This window comes from Papilio machaon, chromosome 12 (assembly GCF_912999745.1).
Source record: "Papilio machaon chromosome 12, ilPapMach1.1, whole genome shotgun sequence".
Lineage (NCBI taxonomy): Eukaryota > Metazoa > Arthropoda > Insecta > Lepidoptera > Papilionidae > Papilio > Papilio machaon.
Window position 1 is genome coordinate 7953758 of NC_059997.1, and position 21689 is coordinate 7975446.

General features: G+C 32.8%; 4 protein-coding genes across 5 annotated transcripts; 3 read left to right on the forward strand and 1 right to left on the reverse strand.

Moving 5' to 3' along the window:
* The first annotated feature begins 270 nt into the window (after positions 1–270).
* On the forward strand, positions 271–3936 carry LOC123721530. The gene is made up of 3 exons (XM_045680363.1): positions 271–2257; positions 2432–2602; positions 3638–3936. The coding sequence occupies exons 1-3, from the start codon at positions 271–273 to the stop codon at positions 3934–3936; spliced, it is 2457 nt and encodes an 818-aa protein (XP_045536319.1).
* A 951-nt stretch (positions 3937–4887) lies between these two features.
* On the forward strand, positions 4888–11119 carry LOC106709150 (ubiquitin-conjugating enzyme E2 W). Of its 2 annotated transcripts, none has more exons than XM_045680227.1 (6): positions 4888–5110; positions 5407–5498; positions 6478–6580; positions 9442–9597; positions 9824–9899; positions 11068–11119. In XM_045680227.1, exons 1-6 carry the CDS (start codon positions 5087–5089, stop codon positions 11079–11081), a joined length of 465 nt encoding a protein of 154 aa, XP_045536183.1. In that variant the 5' UTR covers positions 4888–5086; the 3' UTR covers positions 11082–11119. The 2 variants fall into 2 exon arrangements, with proteins under 2 accessions (XP_045536183.1, XP_045536184.1); XM_045680228.1 differs by lacking the exon at positions 4888–5110 and adding an exon at positions 5171–5327 and having other exon boundaries at positions 5405–5498.
* Positions 11120–14804: 3685 nt separating this feature from the next.
* Positions 14805–16516, reverse strand: LOC106709147 (putative inositol monophosphatase 3). The gene is made up of 3 exons (XM_014500856.2): positions 15924–16516; positions 15544–15701; positions 14805–15233 (listed from the first exon to the last, which is right to left on the reverse strand). Exons 1-3 carry the CDS (start codon positions 16423–16425, stop codon positions 14871–14873), a joined length of 1023 nt encoding a protein of 340 aa, XP_014356342.2. The 5' UTR covers positions 16426–16516; the 3' UTR covers positions 14805–14870.
* A 136-nt stretch (positions 16517–16652) lies between these two features.
* LOC106709143 (serine palmitoyltransferase 1) lies at positions 16653–21197 on the forward strand. The gene is made up of 6 exons (XM_045680233.1): positions 16653–16785; positions 16899–17353; positions 19305–19572; positions 19709–19868; positions 20012–20135; positions 20665–21197. The coding sequence occupies exons 1-6, from the start codon at positions 16759–16761 to the stop codon at positions 20984–20986; spliced, it is 1356 nt and encodes a 451-aa protein (XP_045536189.1). The 5' UTR covers positions 16653–16758; the 3' UTR covers positions 20987–21197.
* The last annotated feature ends 492 nt before the right edge of the window (positions 21198–21689 follow it).

Genomic DNA, 21689 nt, shown 5'->3' on the forward strand with positions numbered 1-21689 from the left:
TATGACAAAGGTGACAATGACAAGCACGATGCTGCCATAAAATATTTAATTACCCAAAATTAAAAATTACCCTGATAACTGTGTGATGTAAACTTTTTACTTGAAACTATCAGCCATAAGCTAATGTCATTGTCTATCAGTTTTTGTTAGTGTCTTTGTCAATGTATGTAATGTAACCAAAAGATATAACTGTTAATTTTAGCTTATTAAAACCTTATATTCATTAAAGGTTTTGTCTTATTTCAATTTAATAAGCTAAAATCAAGCAACATGGACAAATATCTTCGCCCTGAAAGGTTTGATATCGACCCGTCAGATAGCTCTGGTACGAGAGCTTGGATACACTGGCGTAAGACTTTCGAAAGCTTCATTTCCGTGCAGAAACCGACCGCTCCAGAAACAGATGCACAGTCGGTTCCTCCGCCAGAAAAATGGGACTGCATAAAGTTTCAGCTTTTAGTAAATCATATATCACCAAATATCTATACATATATAAGCGAAGCTACGAACTACGAAGAAGCGATCACTATTCTGCAAAAACTGTATGTAAAACCAAAAAATCTGATTTTTGCTAGACACATGTTAGCAACAAGGAAACAACGACCAGAAGAAAGTATTGATACATATTTACAAGCTTTGAAACTACTTTCAAAAGATTGTGACTTTGCGACTGTTGATGCAGAAACAAACAAAAACGATAGCGTGCGTGATGCTTTCATATCCGGCATATCATCGCATAAAATCAGACAAAGGCTTTTAGAAAACTTAACTCTAACACTTGATCAAGCTTACAACCAAGCACTCTCTCTAGAAACTGCAGAGATCAACTCCCAAAGCTTCAATACTCTGTCTTTAAATGTTGTTTCCCCAAAAGAACCAACATTAGTCTCTCCAAAACCACAAACTAAGCACGACGAGACCTGCTCTTCTGTTAATTATCCTCGACGTCGAAAATGTTTCTTTTGTGGGGGACAAATACATCCTCGTAAGAACTGCCCTGCATTTGAAAAGACTTGTCAGCTCTGCAACAAGAAGGGGCACTTTGCCACTGTTTGCAGAAGCTCTTCTAAACCTATAAATTCTATGGTAGAAAGGACTGAAGATCTTTCCGCTTGTATCACTGCAGCTTCACCTTCTTCATTACGTAAAGCTACTGTACCCGCTTATATTCGAGGAATAAGAGCAGAAGCACTTCTCGACACCGGTAGCTCCATCAGTTTTATAAATGACAGTTTTGCAAGACTATGCGGGTTCAAAAGAAAATCCTGCAATCAGACTATTTCTATGGCCTCTCTTAATCATACTTCACAAGTAGAAGGTCAAACTTTGCAAACTCTGAAAATCGGAAATCATACATATGATAACGTGAATCTTCTTATCGTGAAAAATCTTTGTGCTGACATAATTATCGGCCATGACGTCCTCGAAGAACATTCATCGCTAGAGTTCTCTTTCGGTGGGCCAAAACATCCACTTCAAGTATGTAACGTGGCTGAAGCATCAGTACCAGCTGTACCGCTTTTTGCGAATGTATCTCCCAACTGTAAACCTATTGCTATTAAATCTCGAAGGCACAGCAAAGAGGATAGTGAATTTATTACAGAGGAAATCAGAAATCTTTTAGCAGAAGGGGTGATTGAAGAAAGTAAATCACCATGGAGGGCCCAAGTCCTAATAACAAAAAGCAAAACTCATAGAAAACGCCTTGTGATTGATTACTCTCAGACAATTAATCGTTTCACGGAACTCGACGCGTACCCTTTACCAAACATTGAGGACTTAGTTTCGAAAGTGGCAAAGAATACATTTTTCAGCCTAATAGACCTGAAAAGCGCGTACCATCAAGTACCTATACTACCCGAAGAAAGGAAATTTACCGCTTTTGAAGCGCTGGGAAATTTGTACCAATTCAGGCGTATTCCTTTTGGAGTAACAAATGGTGTTTCGAGCTTCCAACGAACAATCGATTGGATTATAAGAAAAGAGAAGCTTCAAAACACATATGCGTATCTTGATGATATAACTATTTGTGGCCGTACTCTTGAAGAACACGATCATAACTTAGAAAGTTTTGTGAATGCCGCAAAGAAATACGGTTTAACACTGAATATACAAAAATGTAAATTTTCTCAAGATTCAATAAATATTCTAGGCTATAATATTCAAAACCACATAATCAAACCTGACAGTGAGCGACTCAAGCCACTGATTAATTTGCCTCCACCAAGCGATTTACCGACCTTAAGAAGGACACTCGGTATGTTCGCACATTATTCTAAGTGGATTCCAAACTTTTCTGAACGGATCCACTCACTTGCTAATACGACAAATTTTCCGCTCACAAGCGAGCAAATTAAATGTTTCGAAGGCCTGAAAAATGATATCGCAAAGTCTTCTATCCATGCAATTAATGAAAAAATACCTTTTACAGTCGAAACTGACGCATCTGACCATTCTATTGCGGCAGTACTCACGCAAGATTGTAGACCTGTAGCTTTCTTCTCGAGGACTTTGACTCAAAGCGAACGAAACCATTCAGCTATTGAGAAAGAAGCCTACGCGATCGTTGAATCTTTGAAGAAATGGAGACATTTCCTTATTGGTAGACACTTTAAGTTGGTAACTGATCAACGCTCGGTTTCTTTTATGTTTAATATGAAACATTCAAGTAAGATAAAGAATGAAAAGATTCAAAGATGGCGACTGGAACTTTCTGCTTTCAAATACGATATTATATACAGACCGGGGAAAGAGAACTATGCTGCTGATGCACTATCCCGAATTTGTGCCACTGTAGAAACACGTACTGCAAAACTTTTCTCGCTGCATGAGGCTCTTTGTCATCCAGGAGTAACGAGAATGTTTCACTGGGTTCGCTCTAAAAACCTACCGTATTCCATTGAAGAAATCAGAACAATGACAAAATCTTGTCGAACCTGCTCTGAAGTAAAACCTAGATTCTTCCGAAATAACTTTGATGACCAGAGGAAACTTGTTAAAGCGACGGCTGCTTTTGAACGCCTTAGCATAGATTTTAAAGGACCAGTTCCAACAAACAATAATAACAAATTCATACTTACCGTAATTGACGAATTTTCACGATTCCCGTTTGCTTTCCCATGCTCAGATGTAAGCTCGAAAACAGTGATCAAACACCTTAACAACTTGTTCATGATATTCGGCATGCCTTCTTACGTACATTCAGATCGCGGAACTGCGTTTCTTTCTGCCGAAGTACAGGAATTTTTACATGTTCGAGGTATTGCCACTAGTAGAACTACAGCTTATAACCCTCAAGGTAACGGTCAAGTAGAAAAATTGAATTCTACACTTTGGAGAACGATTCTTTTGGCGCTGAAGACGAAGAATCTTTCGGTAGAAAATTGGGAGCAAGTATTACCACAAGCCTTACATTCAATTCGATCATTACTTTGTACAGCCATAAATTGCACTCCACATGAAAGAATGTTTAGACACCCACGAAGATCTACTAACGGCACTTCTGTTCCATCGTGGCTTACAAATTCTGGACAAGTCTTGATGAAGAAATTTAATCGTACAAATAAATATCAGCCATTAGTAGAAGAGGTTGAATTGATACACAGTAATCCTGATTTTTCATACATTCGGTTCCCAGATGGCCGAGAAACAACGGTGTCGAATCGTCATCTAGCACCATTGGGTTCAGAAGGGGTAGATCTGCGAATAGATAATGAACACACTACTGATTATCATAATGTCGCAGAACCACTTCCGGAAACAGAGGACCAGAACTTCGAGATTCCTTCATCTAATGAAACGGGACCTGTGGAACTTGATAATAGCAGAGAGCTAGAGACCGAGTTACCATCATCACCACCGTCGGAGCCAACACTTCGTAGATCTGACCGCGTCCGTAAAATACCAGAATTTTTAAAAGATTATGTTTTAAAATAGCGCGGGAGAATGATGTAAACTTTTTACTTGAAACTATCAGCCATAAGCTAATGTCATTGTCTATCAGTTTTTGTTAGTGTCTTTGTCAATGTATGTAATGTAACCAAAAGATATAACTGTTAATTTTAGCTTATTAAAACCTTATATTCATTAAAGGTTTTGTCTTATTTCACTGTGTTACCCATTTATTAACATAAATAAATTGATACGAAAAAGTAATAAAAATAACGCACACATATTCCTCGCCTATTCAAAGTTTTAAAAAAGAACTAAAACTGTAAGATTTTGGAAAATTACTAACCCATGAATAGTATTGCCAAATTCTACCATCGCAAGTTGGGTACTACTCTAGAAGCCTATATATGGCATCGGCTTTAGCAGAATTGGCCCGCTCGCCCGGTGAAATACCACTACCACAAAGAAAACGGACATGAAGTGAAAGTAATTCTGCGTTTCGTATGATAAGGATGCGTGACGGTGGCCAAATTCTAGTTATCTTCCTCGTCCTTTTCATGTCAGAATGGATGGAAAGGGGATTATCAGATGGAGGAGAGGAGAAAGGGAAATATTTTTTCCTGTGCATGCTGTTGTTAATGGGCAGCGGTTATTTTTGGAGAATTTAGGTGGCCGCTTGCCACTTGCTCGTTTGCTGCCTAATACTATTAAAAAGGACTTCATATTTAGCATCATGTAACATTAAGAATTAGAATTATTTTACACCTACCTACTTATTGATACTTCTAAATCCAACTTCACAAAAAAACCTAACTTGTTCAACGTCTATGGCACTATATAGGAAATTACCTCCCTAATGAATGATATTCAAATAAAATATTTTTAAATTATAAGTGATTTGTGTAATGTGAGATTATAAAATAAAATAAACATTTTTTATCACTTGTTATTCTTCTATCTGCGTTCAATCTGCGTTGCTAGAAAAACTTCGGTTTTGTTGCAGTTTGCACAGTTTATTGTAAATCTTTGTTCTTGTCACTATTTTTTAAGTGGTGGTATATGGTGTAGCAACCCTGTTTTCTTTTCGCGAGAGTTCGTTTCAATTTTCAATCCAAGTTTCAATCTATAGAAGTACAAGTACAATCTTATTATTTATAATTATATACTCTTTGGCTCTTTGGTTTGAACTGGAATAATGGCGGCTATGTCCCCGTCGGAGGTATGTAAAATTAAACAAAATGATACCGTCTACGTTGACTTTCGGTTAGCTTTAAAGAGACCACTTATCATCGACTTATGTGTTATGTTTCCTTTCCTCCAATATATGTTAAGTGCACCATAATTTTGTTATGGCACAGCTGTTTTGACAGATCAATCACAAGATTTCTTTCAAATTCCTATTATTTTTGTTGTGTCGAAATATGTTTCGTGTCAAGAGCTAATGATACATTCGTATCATTAGCTCTTATATTGTCATAAATCGATAAGTAAATAATTTTCATTTCATATTTTTAGCGGAGATTACAGAAAGAACTTATGGCTCTTATGAAAGAACCTCCTGCAGGTGTTACAGTCGACGGAGACCAAGCTAGTCAAAATTTAACATTGTACGTATTGTTTCTCTCTTTAACTAACGTATTAATATAAGTGTTAAGTTAATATTAACTCTACAATCATCTTTTATTGAAAATTGATTTAATGTTTACTTTATAGAAATAAATTACGACCTATGTATTGATTAAGTTGATAAGGCCATTGTATTTTTAATTCACTTTGCTTTATAATTCGGTATATAAACAAACATGTCACTATTGACAAAGATTAACAATTTCACCAGAACAAAATAAATCTAAGACAAATTGTTTTGTCTCTTAATTGAATACTTTTCCTCTTACTCATCCTCAAGAACAGTGCATAATATTAATTGAAAATAATTACCTTCATACTGATAAAAGCTAATACCTCTAATGTAAAAACACTATCATAATTAATCATCAATAATAAACTCGAGAGATATAAAATTTAAGACAAATTACTCTATTAATTTTAAGGTCACCTTTTTATGTTTTTGTCGGCTCATTTATCTCCCTTCCAAGGGACTCAAGCCTACCTTATTTACCGGTTTCATTAAGCCTTAGTTAAACCAGTTAAACCATGCTGATTGTATTGAATACCTACTAGAAAATATAAATGAATTGAATATAAAATAATAATTGAAAATATAAATAGGCGTGAAGTGGAAGTAAATCTGAGTTTTGTCTGACGAGTGTGGTCCCGGAAGCCTAATTTTAGTCCTCTTTCCCTTCCCACCCTTTTTTCTATTAGGAAAGGATGGAAAGGGGATGTGGATTTGGCGGAAGAGGGGACGCAAAGGAAGGAGAAATATTCTCTGTCTTTACATCCCCTTCTCCATTGATTCAATGTAGGCAACGCCTCTGCATTTGTGGATGTCTATGGGCAACGGTCGCCTCGCTATTTTGGCGAATTTAGGTGGCTGTTTGCTCGTTTGCCACCTTTTGATATAAAAAAAAGGTAAAAGTGAACATATTGATATTCAAAGTTTTCTAATGTATATATCATTTTCAGATGGACAATTCACATGGAAGGAGTTCCCGGAACATTATATGAAGGAGAAAAATTTGTACTTCAATTTAAATTTACAAATAAATATCCATTTGATTCACCAGAGGTGAGTGTTATTTATAATTAAATTATTATGTTTGTTGTATGAAAGAGGATATGAATAAGGAGTGAATTTAGAATGTGTCGGCTGATAGAAGATTAATACATACTGTATCCATACTACAAACAGACTGAACGGGCAGACTGAAGATGTATATTGCTTTAATTTGTAAGGATCAAAAAAACATCAACATGCCTTTTTCTGTACAGGTCGGCACAGTATGTACTACTCTTCCATACATGAAATATTAGGAGACTAGCTTTTACCCGCGACTCCATCTGCGCGGAATAAATAAACACATGATAAAAAAGTTCTTATGTCCGTCTCCTAGTTCTAAGCTACCTCCCCATCAATTTTCAGCTAAATCAGTTCGACTGATCTTGAGTTATAAATAATGTAACTAACAAGACTTTCTTTTATATATATAAGATATGTTTTTCAAAGGAATATAATTGTGTTTTGTTATTTTAGTGTAAATGAAGTCTCATTCAAGTTTCACTTTCCATTTAATGTATATGCATACAGACCAGAGATTTAAATGCAATACTAGTTATAGAGTGGACGTTAGTATCCTTCAAATATTTGAATCCTAGTAATAGTCAGTACTAATTTGTCACCAGTGTCAGACGTGACAGCCAAAATTTGAACAATGGTACATTTTTTTGAGAGTATGGTTTGGTTCGTAATGTCCTGTCTATTCATATATGTTGAATGTCTTTGGTATAGACTTATTGAATAATTCAATTAATAACCATTTCATATTTGACCAAATTAATCTAATTTAATTATAGTCCACTGACTTGTAGGTGTGGTTTAGGGTGTATAGGTTAATGTACTCCATTTGTGGTTTTCGTATCGCCGCGCCCTACATTTTTACGCGTAACTGAATCCTTCGAAAGTATTTATAATGTATGTATTAGGAATATTGTAGTTGACATATACATAGATGAAAGTCTTGGATTATATAACAAATCAGAAATAAATAACACCAATGTTGTAACTAAACTTAAAAGTGAAATAATAAGTAGGTCCCCAGTAAGTAAAAGACACAAAATTTATTTACTCCTATAAAAATCTTTAAATGCTCATGTATTTTGTAACATCAAAGTAATTTGTTAACATAAAAGTTTAATTTGTCTTGTTTTATTTGTTATTTAAAAAAATAGTAGGCAAATTATAAGTTTTTCCTTGTTTTTCCTTCCAATCTCGGAAACCTCAGAGTTATTAATTAATGTTATTTATTTAATATGATCTTAATTAAATTTTGTTTTATTTTTATTTGTAACTAAGCTAAATAAAGTTCGTTTAAAGGATATGTAGGTAAATAGATAGTCAAGGTATGACTGTGTCACAGTAACTATATTAACAGTAGGTGTATGTTCATCTACAGTACTGCACTGTCTCCTGCTCTATCTCGACGTACTGTCCTCGTGTGTAACACATTACAGTGTGAAACTAATTCTCTCAGTAATTAACAATTTTACAATAGTGTTGTAGGGCAATTATCATTGTTATAAATAGAATGGATGTAGTCACCAATTCAATACAACTTTAATTGTTGTACTGATATACTAATGAATATAATTTTATCTATTGTCCTCTTAATATTCATGAACAATAATCTTACATACTAATATTATAAATGCGAAAGTTTAGATGGATGGATGTTTGTTAGAAGGTATCTCTGGAACGGTTCAATGGATTTTGATAAAATTTGACTTAGATGTAGAACATAGTCTGGAAGAACACATAACCTACTTATTAAGTTTTTTTTTAATTTCTCACGGACGGAGTCGCGAGTAACCATCATCATTAGCTCACTATACGTCCCCACCGAGGGGCTCGGAGCCTACCCTAAATTAGCGGTGACTAGGCCATAGTCAATGCTGGCCAAGTGCGGGTTGACTTCACACATATCATTGAATTTCTTCTCAGATATGTGCAGCATCACGATGTTTTCCTTCAACGTAAGAACGTCGGATAAATGAATCGAATGAATGAGGAAATGATGAATGAGGAATCGAAAAACAACATTGGTACACAGCGGGATTCGAACCCTTGCAGATTGCAAGTCAAGTACTTAAGCCCTGAGCCACCGACGCTCCAGGACATGCAGATTGCAAGTCAAGTACTTAACCCCTGAGCCACCGACGCTCTTAAATTGCAGAAACACCAATGCTTTAATACCATTGTTACGAAAGTGTTCATGATAGTTCAAGAAATTACTTGCGAATAAACCTGAAAAATAAAGTTTTATTTATGATATGAATAATAAAAATGTTATTGATTTTGAAGAGGAATATAACAACAGTATGCACCAGCCTTTTACAAGTGTGTCCTCTCCAATGATTTATGTCAATTGCTCTCTACTGTAATTATACTGCTAAAGGACAAATATAATGAGGGTTTATATGTGTATTGACAAGATTATAGTTGATATAAATCTTTTAAAAGGATTGCAAATCAAATTGCCTATTTAACGTGTTGTTTTGTCAGGTCGTTGAACCTTAAAACCAAACAGATCCGAGTAATCCGCGGATATGAGATGAGCTCATTCAATTTGCGACACTCGAAAGATTAAAACTGGCTTTGCAGTATGACAGGTTTAATTTGGAATGACATTACATACCAAAACGATGTCTTGCTTCACTAGTCCGTCTTATCATGATTGTAATCGGTATTTATTAATTAACTAGTCGCTGCCCGCGACTTCGTCTATGTATTCCAGACTGTATTCTATCTCTGTTACGAATTTTATCCATATCCGTCTTCAAGATTGTTTGCAAGAACGTCAGAGCAATTGCAAATGCGTTACTATCTTTTCAGATGGTCGTCAAGTTTCTTGTTAATATATTGGTGCCTTACAGGTGACATTTGTGGGTAATAACATACCGGTTCATCCGCACGTGTACTCCAACGGGCATATCTGTCTGTCTATCCTGACGGATGACTGGTCTCCAGCGCTGTCCGTGCAATCCGTCTGCCTCTCCATCGTATCTATGCTTAGCAGTTGCAAGGAAAAGGTACAGGGAACAATCGTTGTCAGGGCATACGTTAATTCTGAGGGGCTTGGAGCCTACCCAAGAGGAGAATTTCTTCGTAGAAATGTGCACGATGTTTTCCATCACATAGTGACCATAGAAATAGAGCGATAAATATAATTTTTCGAATGATATAATACGATCTTTACGTAAATAATTTAGTCTAAAGACACATTTCTTTTTTCATTTTCTTTTTTTTCTTTTACAGAAACGACCGCCTGATAACTCATTTTATGTGAAAACCTGCAGTAAAAATCCTAAAAAAACAAAATGGTGGTATCATGGTACGTGATTTTTTATACATTTTTCTCTTCATTATAAATCATTTAAGGCCTAATTTTAGTCCCCCCCTTTTTTCTTTTTTTCCCCTTCCGGGATTATACGAAAGAGGGGACGCATAGGAAAAGGAAATATCCTCTTTCTGTGTGTCTCCTTTGTCCTTTGATTAAAGGTAGGCAACGCATCTGAAATTTTGGTTGTCTATAGACGGCAATAGCTTTACTATTTCAAAGAATTCTGATGACTGTTTGCTCATTTGCCACCTTGTGATATAAAAAAAAAATTCAATAAATTCCCAAAGGAACCAAAATTTTGCCAATAGCCATAGCTTTTTATCTCTTGACTATTCCATTTAGACGAGATTTTATAAAACTGACTTCACATTTGTAACGTAATTTTTTTTTCTATCGTACATTTTTACATTAGATTTCAGTACGTTATCTTATCTCGCCGACCAATCACAATCTTATCTCGCAATATAAAATCTATAATACATCATGTTTAACGCATTTCAACACTTTTAGGCCGTTATGTTTTTGTAATGCAATTACGTAGGATAATTAACACGATGGCGATTTCATTCTCATACAAAGATATCGTTGTAGTATGAAACGTGTTAAGTACTAAGTGTTGTAACAATTATTTAAACTGAGCAAGTACAGTCAAAACTGGATAAGCGAGAGTCATAGTTCTATCTCGACAAACAACCTCCATAAGAAAGAAAATATCGCAATCCTGTGGCCTCTCGTTTATTCGACTATATTTAAGTATGAATGTCAAAATACTAATACAGTGTTTCCCAAAGTGAGCGATAACGCCTCCTTGGGGGCGTTCGAAACCTAGGATGGGGCGATAAGGGGCCCAAAAAATGGGGGGGCATTGAAATTAATTAAAGTAATGAAATTGTGGTTTTTAAGTTTTAGGGCTGAATAAAAATTAGGGGGCTCTGAAATATAATTGATTTTCAAAGGGGGCGGGGAAAGAAATAAGTTTGTACAAAAAAATTGGATTTCATCATTTTGACCTCACGTTAGACGGTTGATTTTGACGATCCAAGTGTCATTTTTACTCGGGAATGTCTTAGAACTTATAGTTTATCGGGTTTATTGCTTTTTTTTATAATTAATTTACAGTTTAAGATTCAGTTTGTTGTACCAATTGTGTGATTTCCAGACGATTCAGTATAAACCCATATGACGGCGCTGCTGTTTCGAGCAATGGACGTTAAAATCTCAAATATGTGATAAGAGTTACGATACAAAATGGTTTAACATGAAATGTTATGTATATACTGTGTGTACTGTGCGTGTGTCCGCGACACCGGCCAGACTAAATTGTCACCCCCAACGGCCGGCCGCTTTTGTATACATTGACATTATACAAAAACTACGAATTATAAATTATTTTTTACGTGTGGATTTCTTTAGCTTAAATTTGGGTGATCTTTTTCTACCCTAAATATAGCAGCAACATTAGGCTGAATATTTTCACTTCTCAATCTAAAGAAGTCGTAACAAGCTTACTGTTTTAAGATATTTTTAATCTATGACACTTTTAGTTGCGTTCAGAAATTAAATTATAATAATTAAAAATTTCTTTAAACTTAGTTAATAAGCCGTCCATTATTGTATCCTTTTATTGTAATTTATTTATCAATCCAAATTTTTGTCATGTAAAAAATAGTGGAAAAGTTTTAACACGACATAGGGTTGCCATATAAAAATTGTCAAGTTTTTTTTTTAGAGCATAGAGAACGATAACTTCATTTCAATTCGCACAAATATTAAAGATTATTCATTTTCTGACTTTTTTTTTAAATAACAAAAGCGGTCGGTGCATACGGGCTCGGTTTTAACTGTGCTAAATTATAAAATACATTGTAAGTAGTGTAATAGGTTATAAATAAAATGGTACTGCTTTTACTATACGAATAAATTATCAGTCAACTTATTTGTATATATTTTTTTATAGATCTATTAGTTTGTCGCATTTTTTTCCTTCTTAAACATCGATTTTTTTGTATCGATTTATTAATTTAATCAATTTGTAACACTCACATTTATCATAATGCGTATTATTTACACTAAATTTATGGACATTTCGTATATAAATGTTACGACTTAATATTAAAGTTTGCCTAAGGCATATTTTTGTTACGTTACAATGACAAAAATCGCTAAAAACTTCAACCATTTATGCTGCAAATGCTTCTTTACTGCTATTCTTTTAGTCACTTTTAAATATATTAAAACGTAATTATTTTCCATCTTTAAATAATCTTGCAAATAAAAAGACAAACACAAAGCTTACAGAATAATAAAAATTTAAGCATTCTAAGTTGTAACTTATTTTTTAAATGAGATTTGATGGCGATTCGTGCAACTCTGGGATGAAAAAGTTCCTAATTTCGATTTATATTTAGCTGATAAATGTCACACAAAAAAAGTATGACTTTTTAAACATGATAAGGTCATAATTTTCATGTCACAAAACTGATGACAATCAAAAAGTTTCCGAACGAAACTAAAGAGAGAGAGAGCGAAAAGGTCTGTCTCTTTTCCACAATTATCTTTCTTTTTTAATGTCACTGTCACTTTGAAAAAGTGTCAATCAGTTGGTCCTTCAAAAGAAAAAAAACTAAATTAATTTTCTCTTACCAATAATAATCATTTAAATATTGTTGTCTTGTATAAAAAGATTACATTCAACATATTTCACTTTTCTTATAATAACTTTGAATGGAAATTGTACCATTAGAAATCTAGACTATCATTGAAGCCTTTGTCTAATTTCATCCCAGAAAATAACAAATATAAATAATATTTGTTTAACAACTACAAATAATATAAATTATAATTTTGTTTTAATTTAAATTTTCTTACAAATGTCACAATATTACTTTAGTATATTTTATAAAGCATACAATTTGCAGTTTATTTCATAATGAAAAACTATTTACACTGTATTAATTTGAAACATATAAATTAGCCAATATTAATGTAGAATTCCACTGCCGTTACACTTGATTTTACGAGTGTAACAGCAGTGAAATACTATAGTTACTATTTGTGCCAGTATTCTTGTGGCTTATGTACTTGTATAATATATGATTTTTTTTATTTCTAAAAAGCTATAGACGAACATAGAATATAAATATTTGTACTTGTAAACTATATATGTATTTATATGTTAAAAAGTATTTCTTATGTTCATTATATTGGCAATTGGTAAGTGACATTTGATCGGGGCACAACATTCTTAGAAACGATGTTAGAGTGCCCCAATAAAGTAGAGGAACCCGAACAAGGAAGGAGGGATATTTTATATAATTCTTGAATAGTAAATAAACGATTCTACAAGTACAATTATTTCCACACCAAATATAATTATTGCAAAATAGCGGCAATATGAGCCCTTTGATACATTCCTTTATCAAAATTTAATAATTAAAAAATCTGTGTTTTAACTTTATATGTAACAATTAACCCGTGTAACCGTCAAAAATTGTAATTTCAAACCGTTTCATGCTTTATTTATTGTAATAAAATAGTATCAAGTATGCGTTTTATTATTCCTTCTGAAATAATTGAAAATAAAATTTCAAAAATTATTATAAATAAATGTATGATTAATTTATTTACAAAAAACCATAAATCATTTACAATATTTACAACTTTGATAACACAGTTTACAAACAACCAAAGATTCCTCACATTAAAATATAATGTTACTATTTAGTACTTTATTTCTGAACATCCTGTATAATATTTAATGAGATAATACGACATTACAACACAATTGACACATTTTACAACCTTTTATACAAAGGGAGGGGGGGTTTAAGCGAAACTAACTTATAATATAGAAATAAGTTAAAAATCTGTTACATTTATACATCTTTCTCGTGAAGAAATTAAAATAGAACACACTCTATAGTAAATTAACCTACAAGTTGTTACTGTGATGGAAAACTTTGTCAAAAAGTTGCAGATTAAAATATAACAATTTCGTTTGGCCAATAAAAATGTTATATAAAAATTTATTTTAATTTAAATTAACTTATTTACTTTTATTTTATATTAATTTAAATTTAAAAATAATTTTTATTCCTACAGTCAAACTATTTTAAATAGTTTTGTGGGATGTAGTTGTATTTCCAAAGTTAACACTATATTATAAATAAATAAATTATAAAAAAAAATTAAAGGATGAGAAAAGAGATTATGTTTCCCTTAGACATGTCTGAACATGGCCTCTTCATTCCAAATGGCCACAAAACATTCCAAAAAGAAAAATGGACCAATAACGAATATTAGAGACAATAGCCTTCGTATCGTCGTCGATAATTATGTTAAACTAGTTGTACCCCGCGACTCCGTCCACGCGGATTTAAAAAGAACCTAATTAGTAGCCTATGTGTTCTTCCAGACTATGTTCTACATCTATACCAAATTTCAGCGAGAACTATGCAGAACATTCTAGAGATACCTTCAAACATCCATCCATGCATCCATGTAAACATTCGCATTTATAATATTAGTAAGATTACTATGAGATTTTTGATGTACACAAATTTTAACGATACGATGGTGATCACAACAAATATTCGTGTTAGGTCCACTGAAAAAATTTAATGAGTTCTGATATTCTAGCTTTATTTGTATAATGCTTAATAATGATAAAAAAATTATTGCCAAAGACAGAATGCAAGTCAAAAAACAAATTAATCATCATCCACTCACTTGATGATTGAAATGTTAAAATGCAAATTGTAAAATCCTAATTTTAACAGATAAAAGAATTATTAAGTTGGTTTAACTTTTAACCAGAGAGCTACATCATATATTTTTTCAAAAATTCAATTTCAGAAATCAATTCGAGTCAGTAATTGCACGATAAAATTATGTCTCCTTAAATAATTTATGTTTTGTTAAAACAACCAAATAATGTCTCTTATCCTTACAAACACAGCTTTATTATAACTTTTTAGATATTTTACTTAAATAATATTCATGGTCGTACCTCGTTACAAGAACACCTTCGGTCACCTTGACATCAGCATTCGGTGAATAATCAATGTAATCCCCTTTAGCGGTAGTCATCTTACCATCTACTGTTCGTATAATAGCATCTCCGGCACATAAATCCCATTTCTTAATAGCTGTAGCATGAAGGTAAACATCGTAAGTACCGTTAACAACTCCCATGACTTTATAACCAGCGCCTGCAGCATTGCTTACGGTTGTCTTAGGACCGAATGCTTCTTTAGCCATTTCAGATACTTTCCCTTGATGTGATATTGACACAACTACTCTAGGATTTTCTTTATATTCTTCTTGCTAAAAAGATTTATACTTTATTACCATTTTTATTGACAAATAAAACAGACACTCAACAGTGGCTTTAAAAAATGTTGATCATTATGTCAATCTACTTGAACAAAGCTAACATAAAAAATATTAGATTGTTCGGAAAGTAATTTAGTTTTTTCTCAACTTAGGATTCGTGTTTTTTCGATGAAGATGCACCACATTCTGGAAGGTCAGTCGGAACTGTTAAAGGCATTATGAACATAGAAATAAAAACGAAATGACTTTCCGAACGACCTAATAATTATCACAGAAGACAAACACCGTGAAAAATACTTACATGAGCAACATTGGCAACATTACTTGATGTTTTCTTCGCAAGCCAGCCCCAGTACGTCTGAGGATTTTCCGGTGGGAAAGGATAATGAATTACACCAATAATTGGTATGCCTTTATATGCTACACAGACCATAGTTGTCACATACTGATATAGACCCTCTGGAATCAGTAAACAACATTATAAAAATGTGATATTTACAAAGAACATATTGATAAACCATAGACATTAACTTGAGTAATCTTGGGCCCTGACGCTAGCAGACCTAAGACTGGTACCATTCACAATGAGCCAGTAACATGAATTTCCTACATTTATATTCAACAGAGAGGGGGAAATACAGTTGTGTACACTTTAATTAGAGTCGTAGGTAGAAGAGTTACCTGTATATTCCTTAGTAGCGTCTAAAGGATCTATCCATATTGTAATATCTTTAGCAAACACGAGTTCATTGTTCATATCTTCGATCATACGATGTTGAGGGGGTGGTGTGTCCGTATTGAATGGTTCCTGGTCTTCACACTTACGATCGTTTATAGAATGCTCTTCCGATACAATTGTCAGTTTCGGAAACGTCTTACTCAGTCCATAAAACATGACACAATGCGACGCTTGATCCGCATCCGTAACAGGATCATTTACACCTTCTTTCGTCTTCCCTTTGCTTTTAATATTCAAATCCCGATTCGTACCCTCCAACACTTTCCTCCCTCCATATTCTGCAGCATGGATAGCAGCTGTTAGTAATGTTTTTAAATTAATAATTTCATTTTTGTCTGTCGGGTAAGCTCCACCGTTTGATCGCCAGTAAATAATCACAAACAAAATAAACAGTAATGTAAAACATGCGAATTTATTAATTCTCAATGTTCCGCTAAAATTCATTATGAATTTAGTCAATAATTTAATATTATGTTAGAAAAACAAATTACATTTCACCTCAATGTATAAAATATTTTTGACACAATTTTGACAATATCGCTGTCAATTTTGTTTTGATTAATTAATTTGTTACCATATATAAAAATTATTTCGATGCAATCGTTTTTTGTATCATAGCAACGCAACAAGAGAAACTGTCAATTGTAATGGTCTATGGTCGATTTGACATTGACGGCTACGCAATGCAGCAGCGTTTCAAATTCAATAAAAGTAGTTGGTTAAGGTGGTGTGATCCAGTTGTAATTGATTACAGAACTATACCAGTGTTTTACAAAAATGATTTTAGTTGATATTTATGATATGGTAAGCAGTTAAAAATGTATTTTAAAATTTAATTAACCATTAAAAATTAAAGCGGTGAATCTTTTCCAATCGAATTATTCATTTTGAGTTAAATATAATTTTCTCTTTTTTAGATGAGTTGGTGGACATTCCTCATTGCACTTCAAGTTATTCTTGTCTCAACTTACTTCTTATGGACGAAAAAAACTAAAAAATATAAGGATCCACTTATGACTGAGGAGCGCATAGAATGGAATCCAATACCTCTGGTACCTTACGAAGTTGAGTGTGAAGAGCCACCATTGATGGGCAAAATAGATGAAAACGTACTTAATGTCGGTGCGACTAGTTTCCTATGCCTTGAAAAAGAGGAAATAATCCTTGAAAATGCTATAAATTGCCTTCACAAATATGGAGTGGGCTCATGTGGTCCTCGAGGCTTCTATGGCACCATAGATGTGCATTTAGAGCTTGAGGAACGTTTGGCTAAGTTTCTAGAAGTAGAGGAGACTTGTGTATATTCATATGGATTTTCTACAATAGCCAGTGCAATACCTGCATACTCCAAAAAGGGTGACATCATATTTGCGTAAGTTTACAACAAAACAGGAAAACTATCTTAAACCTATATGATAAATAATGGGATTCTGAATATTTTCCTTACATATTTACTTTAACACACATTGTCTCAATGTTTTCCTACTATTAGTTTAAAACCAATGTAACCTAACCTAACAAATACTAGTTATGTACCTAAGTTATGGAATATATAATGGACATAATTTATAGTATTTGATAGAACAGTTTGGTTTAATTCATGTTGGCTTAAATCTTGTCTATACATCTTTAATATGAATTCATTTCAATCTATAGTTATAATTTATGGAAATTAGGTGATGAAAACTTAATAAAGTTAATCCTTTTGTAGACTACAATCTTACTAATATTATAAATGCGAATGTTTAGATGGATGGATGGATGTTTGTTTGAAGGTACCTCTGGAACGACTCAACAGAACTTGATGTAATTTTGCATAGATGTAGATCATAGTCCGGAAGAACACAAGCTACTTATTATGTTTTTTTTTTAATTCCATGAAGACGATGTTGCAGGCGACAGCTAGTCTTTAAATAAAATAAACAAAAAAACTGCTCAGTTATGTCTGTAAATAACTATTATATTTAATTTTTATTATTATTAGCTTCAACATTTGATCTATGATTAATTAGTTTACTAAAATAAACTTATTCCAACTTATTATTTTTAAGATTTCCATTAAATTATTTTGCATATTATTAGTTGATTACATCATTTCTCAAGTTTCCATTTTAAAATTTATTCATCTAAATAATATGTAATGAATACATTATTTACTTAATCACATACTTTATTGATACATAAGTATGTAAATTATATGTAAATACATTTATTTTGTTTTCCTGTTTAATATATATTTAAAACAAATATTACTTAATATGTTTAAAAAGAATTTATTATACAAATAAAATAATATATACTATTAGAAATGAAGTTATCTTACTAATATAATGCGAAAGTTTAGATGTATGGATGGATGGGTATATGCAGAATGACTGTATGGATATCAATGAAATTTGACACAGATGTAGAACATAGTTTGGAAGAACACATAGGCTACTTATTACATTTTTTTATTCCGCACGGACAATAACCTAAATCAAATATGCATTATAACTAATTTTTTTTTCTTTAAATGTAAATAGTCTGAGTTATTAAATCCATAAGTGCAATGATACACTTTAAAAGTATTTTTCTTTTATTATGTAGGTAAAAAACACGTACGTTTTAGAACTTGTATCACACAATTTAAAAAATGTTGCTCTTCAAGTTTTTCGACAACTTTATCTTTCGCCTTTCCGGTTTGTAAACGTCTTTATGTTTTTGTATTTTATTTAGTCTGTTTCGTTTAGTATTTTACTTTGTTAAAGATGTATCTAATATAATTTGAACTCCAATTAATATTTAATAATGATAATTGAACCTTGCAACATTCAATCTGACCTATATTCGAAATGATCCTAATTTGTTCTTGTTAAATTCTACGGCTAACTTTGCTTTGAATAGTTCAGTTTTTGACTGATTTTAAAGGTCTCCATAATAACTTGATAATAAGAAATTTCGTAATTGGATCATATATTGTAATTTACCTCTTAATTAGTTAAAGTTGAACGAAATAGGTTGTAAGGGGGGTGCGGTTATCTTGACCTTGTACCTTATCTTTTAAGTAAGGTAGAATTGATAAGTATATTGACGCATAGCTCATTCCACTCACCTACTACCATAGCGTCTGAAAATAATTGAAGTATTCGACCTTACACAGCATAAATATGGACCCGCGTCAATAACCGTAATCTGTCAAAATTATAGATTAAAAAAAATATTAGTACAAATATTATTTTTCGCATTCGGAAGTTTTGATTTAAAAATAGATTAATTTTTTTCGATTTGAGAGCATTACTTACATGCCAGTATGTATCGCTGACTATCGAATTCTCTGACAGTGACGAAGCAGTATGGTTCGCTATACAAAAAGGTATCGAAGCTTCTCGAAGCACTGTCCGTTACTTTAAACACAACGATGCCAGCGACCTTGAACGTATGCTGTCGGAAGCCGCACAGAAGAAGGAATTGAACCCGAAGAGACGCGCCTTCCTCGTGGTAGAGGCTATATACTTCAATACTGGCGAAATGTGTCCATTGAAACAAGTGGTAGAACTAGCCAGAAGATTCAAATTGAGGATTATCTTGGATGAAAGTTTAACTATTGGGGTAAGAATTTTAGGAATTACCTCTCATTAGTTTTGTTCACAGTTATTGATAACTTTTTTTAAACCATAAAGTATCTATAGTGTTGAGTATAGATTGTTGGCATAGTTTTCTAACTTTATTTATCTGTCGTCTACAGGTATTAGGTAAACACGGTCGTGGCATTACGGAGCACCTGAAGATACCACGGGACGAGATTGATCTGATTGTGGGCTCGCTGGAGCACTCGTTCGCGACCATCGGGGGCTTTTGCGCCGGCACGCATTTCATTGTAGAACATCAGCGGCTCTCCGGACTTGGTTAGATCTGTCAACTTTCCCACAGACTCCATTACTTACACCTAAAGTTTTGTATTGTCTAACAATTTCTATTTAAATATTTAAACTTTGTGCGTATAAAAAACTTACTAAAGTAGTAAAAATACATAATTTATTTGACTCAGGTTACTGCTTCAGCGCTTCCTTACCGCCTATGTTGACGCAAGCCGCCATCACTGCACTAGACATATTGGAAGAGAAGCCAGACATACTCAAAGAACTAGATGAAAATTCCAAGAAACTTAACAAGTAATGTATTATATATTATTTCATAATTATTATATTCACTAAGCTATTCATTTTGTACATTATTTTGGTCAAGAACTTAAGGATAATGAAAAAAAAAGTTATAGTTATAAATGTGAATGTTGTGATGGGTGGATGGATGGATGTTTGTTTGAAGATATCTACATAACGGCTCAACGAATCTTGATGTAATTTGGTACAGATGTAGAACATAGTCTAGAAGAACACATAGGCTACTTATGTCTTTATTTTTAATTTAGTTGGAGTCGCGGGTGACAGCTAGTATGTCATAAAATTATACTATCACTGCGAAATTGTAATAAAAATTTTATTATTTTTTGTTACACAAGTTTAATGCGTGTTATCTACACCGCTTTTGTCAATGTTCTATAAAAAAAATATGTATAAAATATTTGCAAGCCGTATTCATTACCTTTAACCGTAAAATTACACAAAAAAACACGTGTAATTAATTCATATTGTCTCTGTTTTATTAGAGATGATAAACTGTGGATATCTATTTTTTTTTTAGGGCACTGGCTGAATTGAAACATTTCACATTCCGAGGTAACGAACTTTCACCGGTAAAACACATTTACCTCAAAAATGCGGACATAACAGATAACAGTATGAAACAATCATATTTAAGGAAGATTGCAAATTACTGTATGGAAAAAGGCGTCGCTTTCGCGGTGGCGGCGTATTTACGAGACGCGGAGATCAAATGTCCAGAACCTTCCATAAGATTGGCTTCCAGTAGGAAATTGAACGACACAAATATCTCTATGATATGCAATTTGTTAGACGAAGCTTACGAAAGCGTTACTTCAAACCTCAAATTACAATCATCTTAGATTCCAATTGTCTATGGTGTTCAAAATGTCACAATTCCCGCCAAAATCATTACCGACAATATCAAATTGTCTATGGTGCATTTAAAACGTGTCACAATCCCGCCAAAGTTATTTTGTCATTTGTTCGTATATTATATAGTTTAAGAATGTTAATTTAATACTGTTTTTTTATATCATGCTTATCGAATCCATGGGTATTATTTGATCGCATTTGTTTCTTTTTAATATTTATTTTTGTATTCCACACTATAAGCTTAATTTTTCACTAAACTTAAGTTTTAACCCAGTATTTTTTTATTCTATTCACTTTCATATATATATTATTAAGTTAAATAGTAAAAAAAATAGTTTGTGCATAAACATTTTTTTATGCCTATAATCCTCAAATTCGTAGATAATTTTGACTTAATCGTTATTTAAGATGCACTATTATATTGTTTTTAAAACATAATATATCTACATTATTTATATATCCACGATTAAAATTAATATTCAGGTCAACATTGTAATATACGTTTATCATTTAATTATTCAGTATAAAAAATAAAAAATGTTTAAATACTATTTAACGTTTTATTTTTTTACCCATAAGAAAAACCATATTGTACTTTATCTGACTAGGGCTCTAAATTGTAAAATTAGTTGCAAACTAAACAGCAGCCATCTTATATTTCTATGCATATAATTGTGAAAACTAACATTT

What these genes read in the sequence shown, in the direction of transcription:
- LOC106709147 (XM_014500856.2), bottom strand. Translation starts at nt 16,425, where the DNA reads ATGAATTTTAGCGGAACATTGAGAATTAATAAATTCGCATGTTTTACA. An exon ending in CGCTACTAAGGAATATACAG is followed by an intron (nt 15,702 to 15,923) that starts GTAACTCTTCTA and finishes TACTGATTCCAG; the next exon opens with AGGGTCTATATCAGTATGTG. An exon ending in ATGTTGCCAATGTTGCTCAT is followed by an intron (nt 15,234 to 15,543) that starts GTAAGTATTTTT and finishes AAATCTTTTTAG; the next exon opens with CAAGAAGAATATAAAGAAAA.
- LOC123721530 (XM_045680363.1), top strand. Translation starts at nt 271, where the DNA reads ATGGACAAATATCTTCGCCCTGAAAGGTTTGATATCGACCCGTCAGAT. An exon ending in GACCTTAAGAAGGACACTCG is followed by an intron (nt 2,258 to 2,431) that starts GTATGTTCGCAC and finishes TACCTTTTACAG; the next exon opens with TCGAAACTGACGCATCTGAC. An exon ending in ATGGAGACATTTCCTTATTG is followed by an intron (nt 2,603 to 3,637) that starts GTAGACACTTTA and finishes TTCGGTTCCCAG; the next exon opens with ATGGCCGAGAAACAACGGTG.
- LOC106709143 (XM_045680233.1), top strand. Translation starts at nt 16,759, where the DNA reads ATGATTTTAGTTGATATTTATGATATG. An exon ending in AAGGGTGACATCATATTTGC is followed by an intron (nt 17,354 to 19,304) that starts GTAAGTTTACAA and finishes ATTCTCTGACAG; the next exon opens with TGACGAAGCAGTATGGTTCG. An exon ending in AATTCCAAGAAACTTAACAA is followed by an intron (nt 20,136 to 20,664) that starts GTAATGTATTAT and finishes TTTTTTTTTTAG; the next exon opens with GGCACTGGCTGAATTGAAAC.
- LOC106709150 (XM_045680227.1), top strand. Translation starts at nt 5,087, where the DNA reads ATGGCGGCTATGTCCCCGTCGGAG. An exon ending in CGGCTATGTCCCCGTCGGAG is followed by an intron (nt 5,111 to 5,406) that starts GTATGTAAAATT and finishes TCATATTTTTAG; the next exon opens with CGGAGATTACAGAAAGAACT. An exon ending in GCTAGTCAAAATTTAACATT is followed by an intron (nt 5,499 to 6,477) that starts GTACGTATTGTT and finishes TATCATTTTCAG; the next exon opens with ATGGACAATTCACATGGAAG.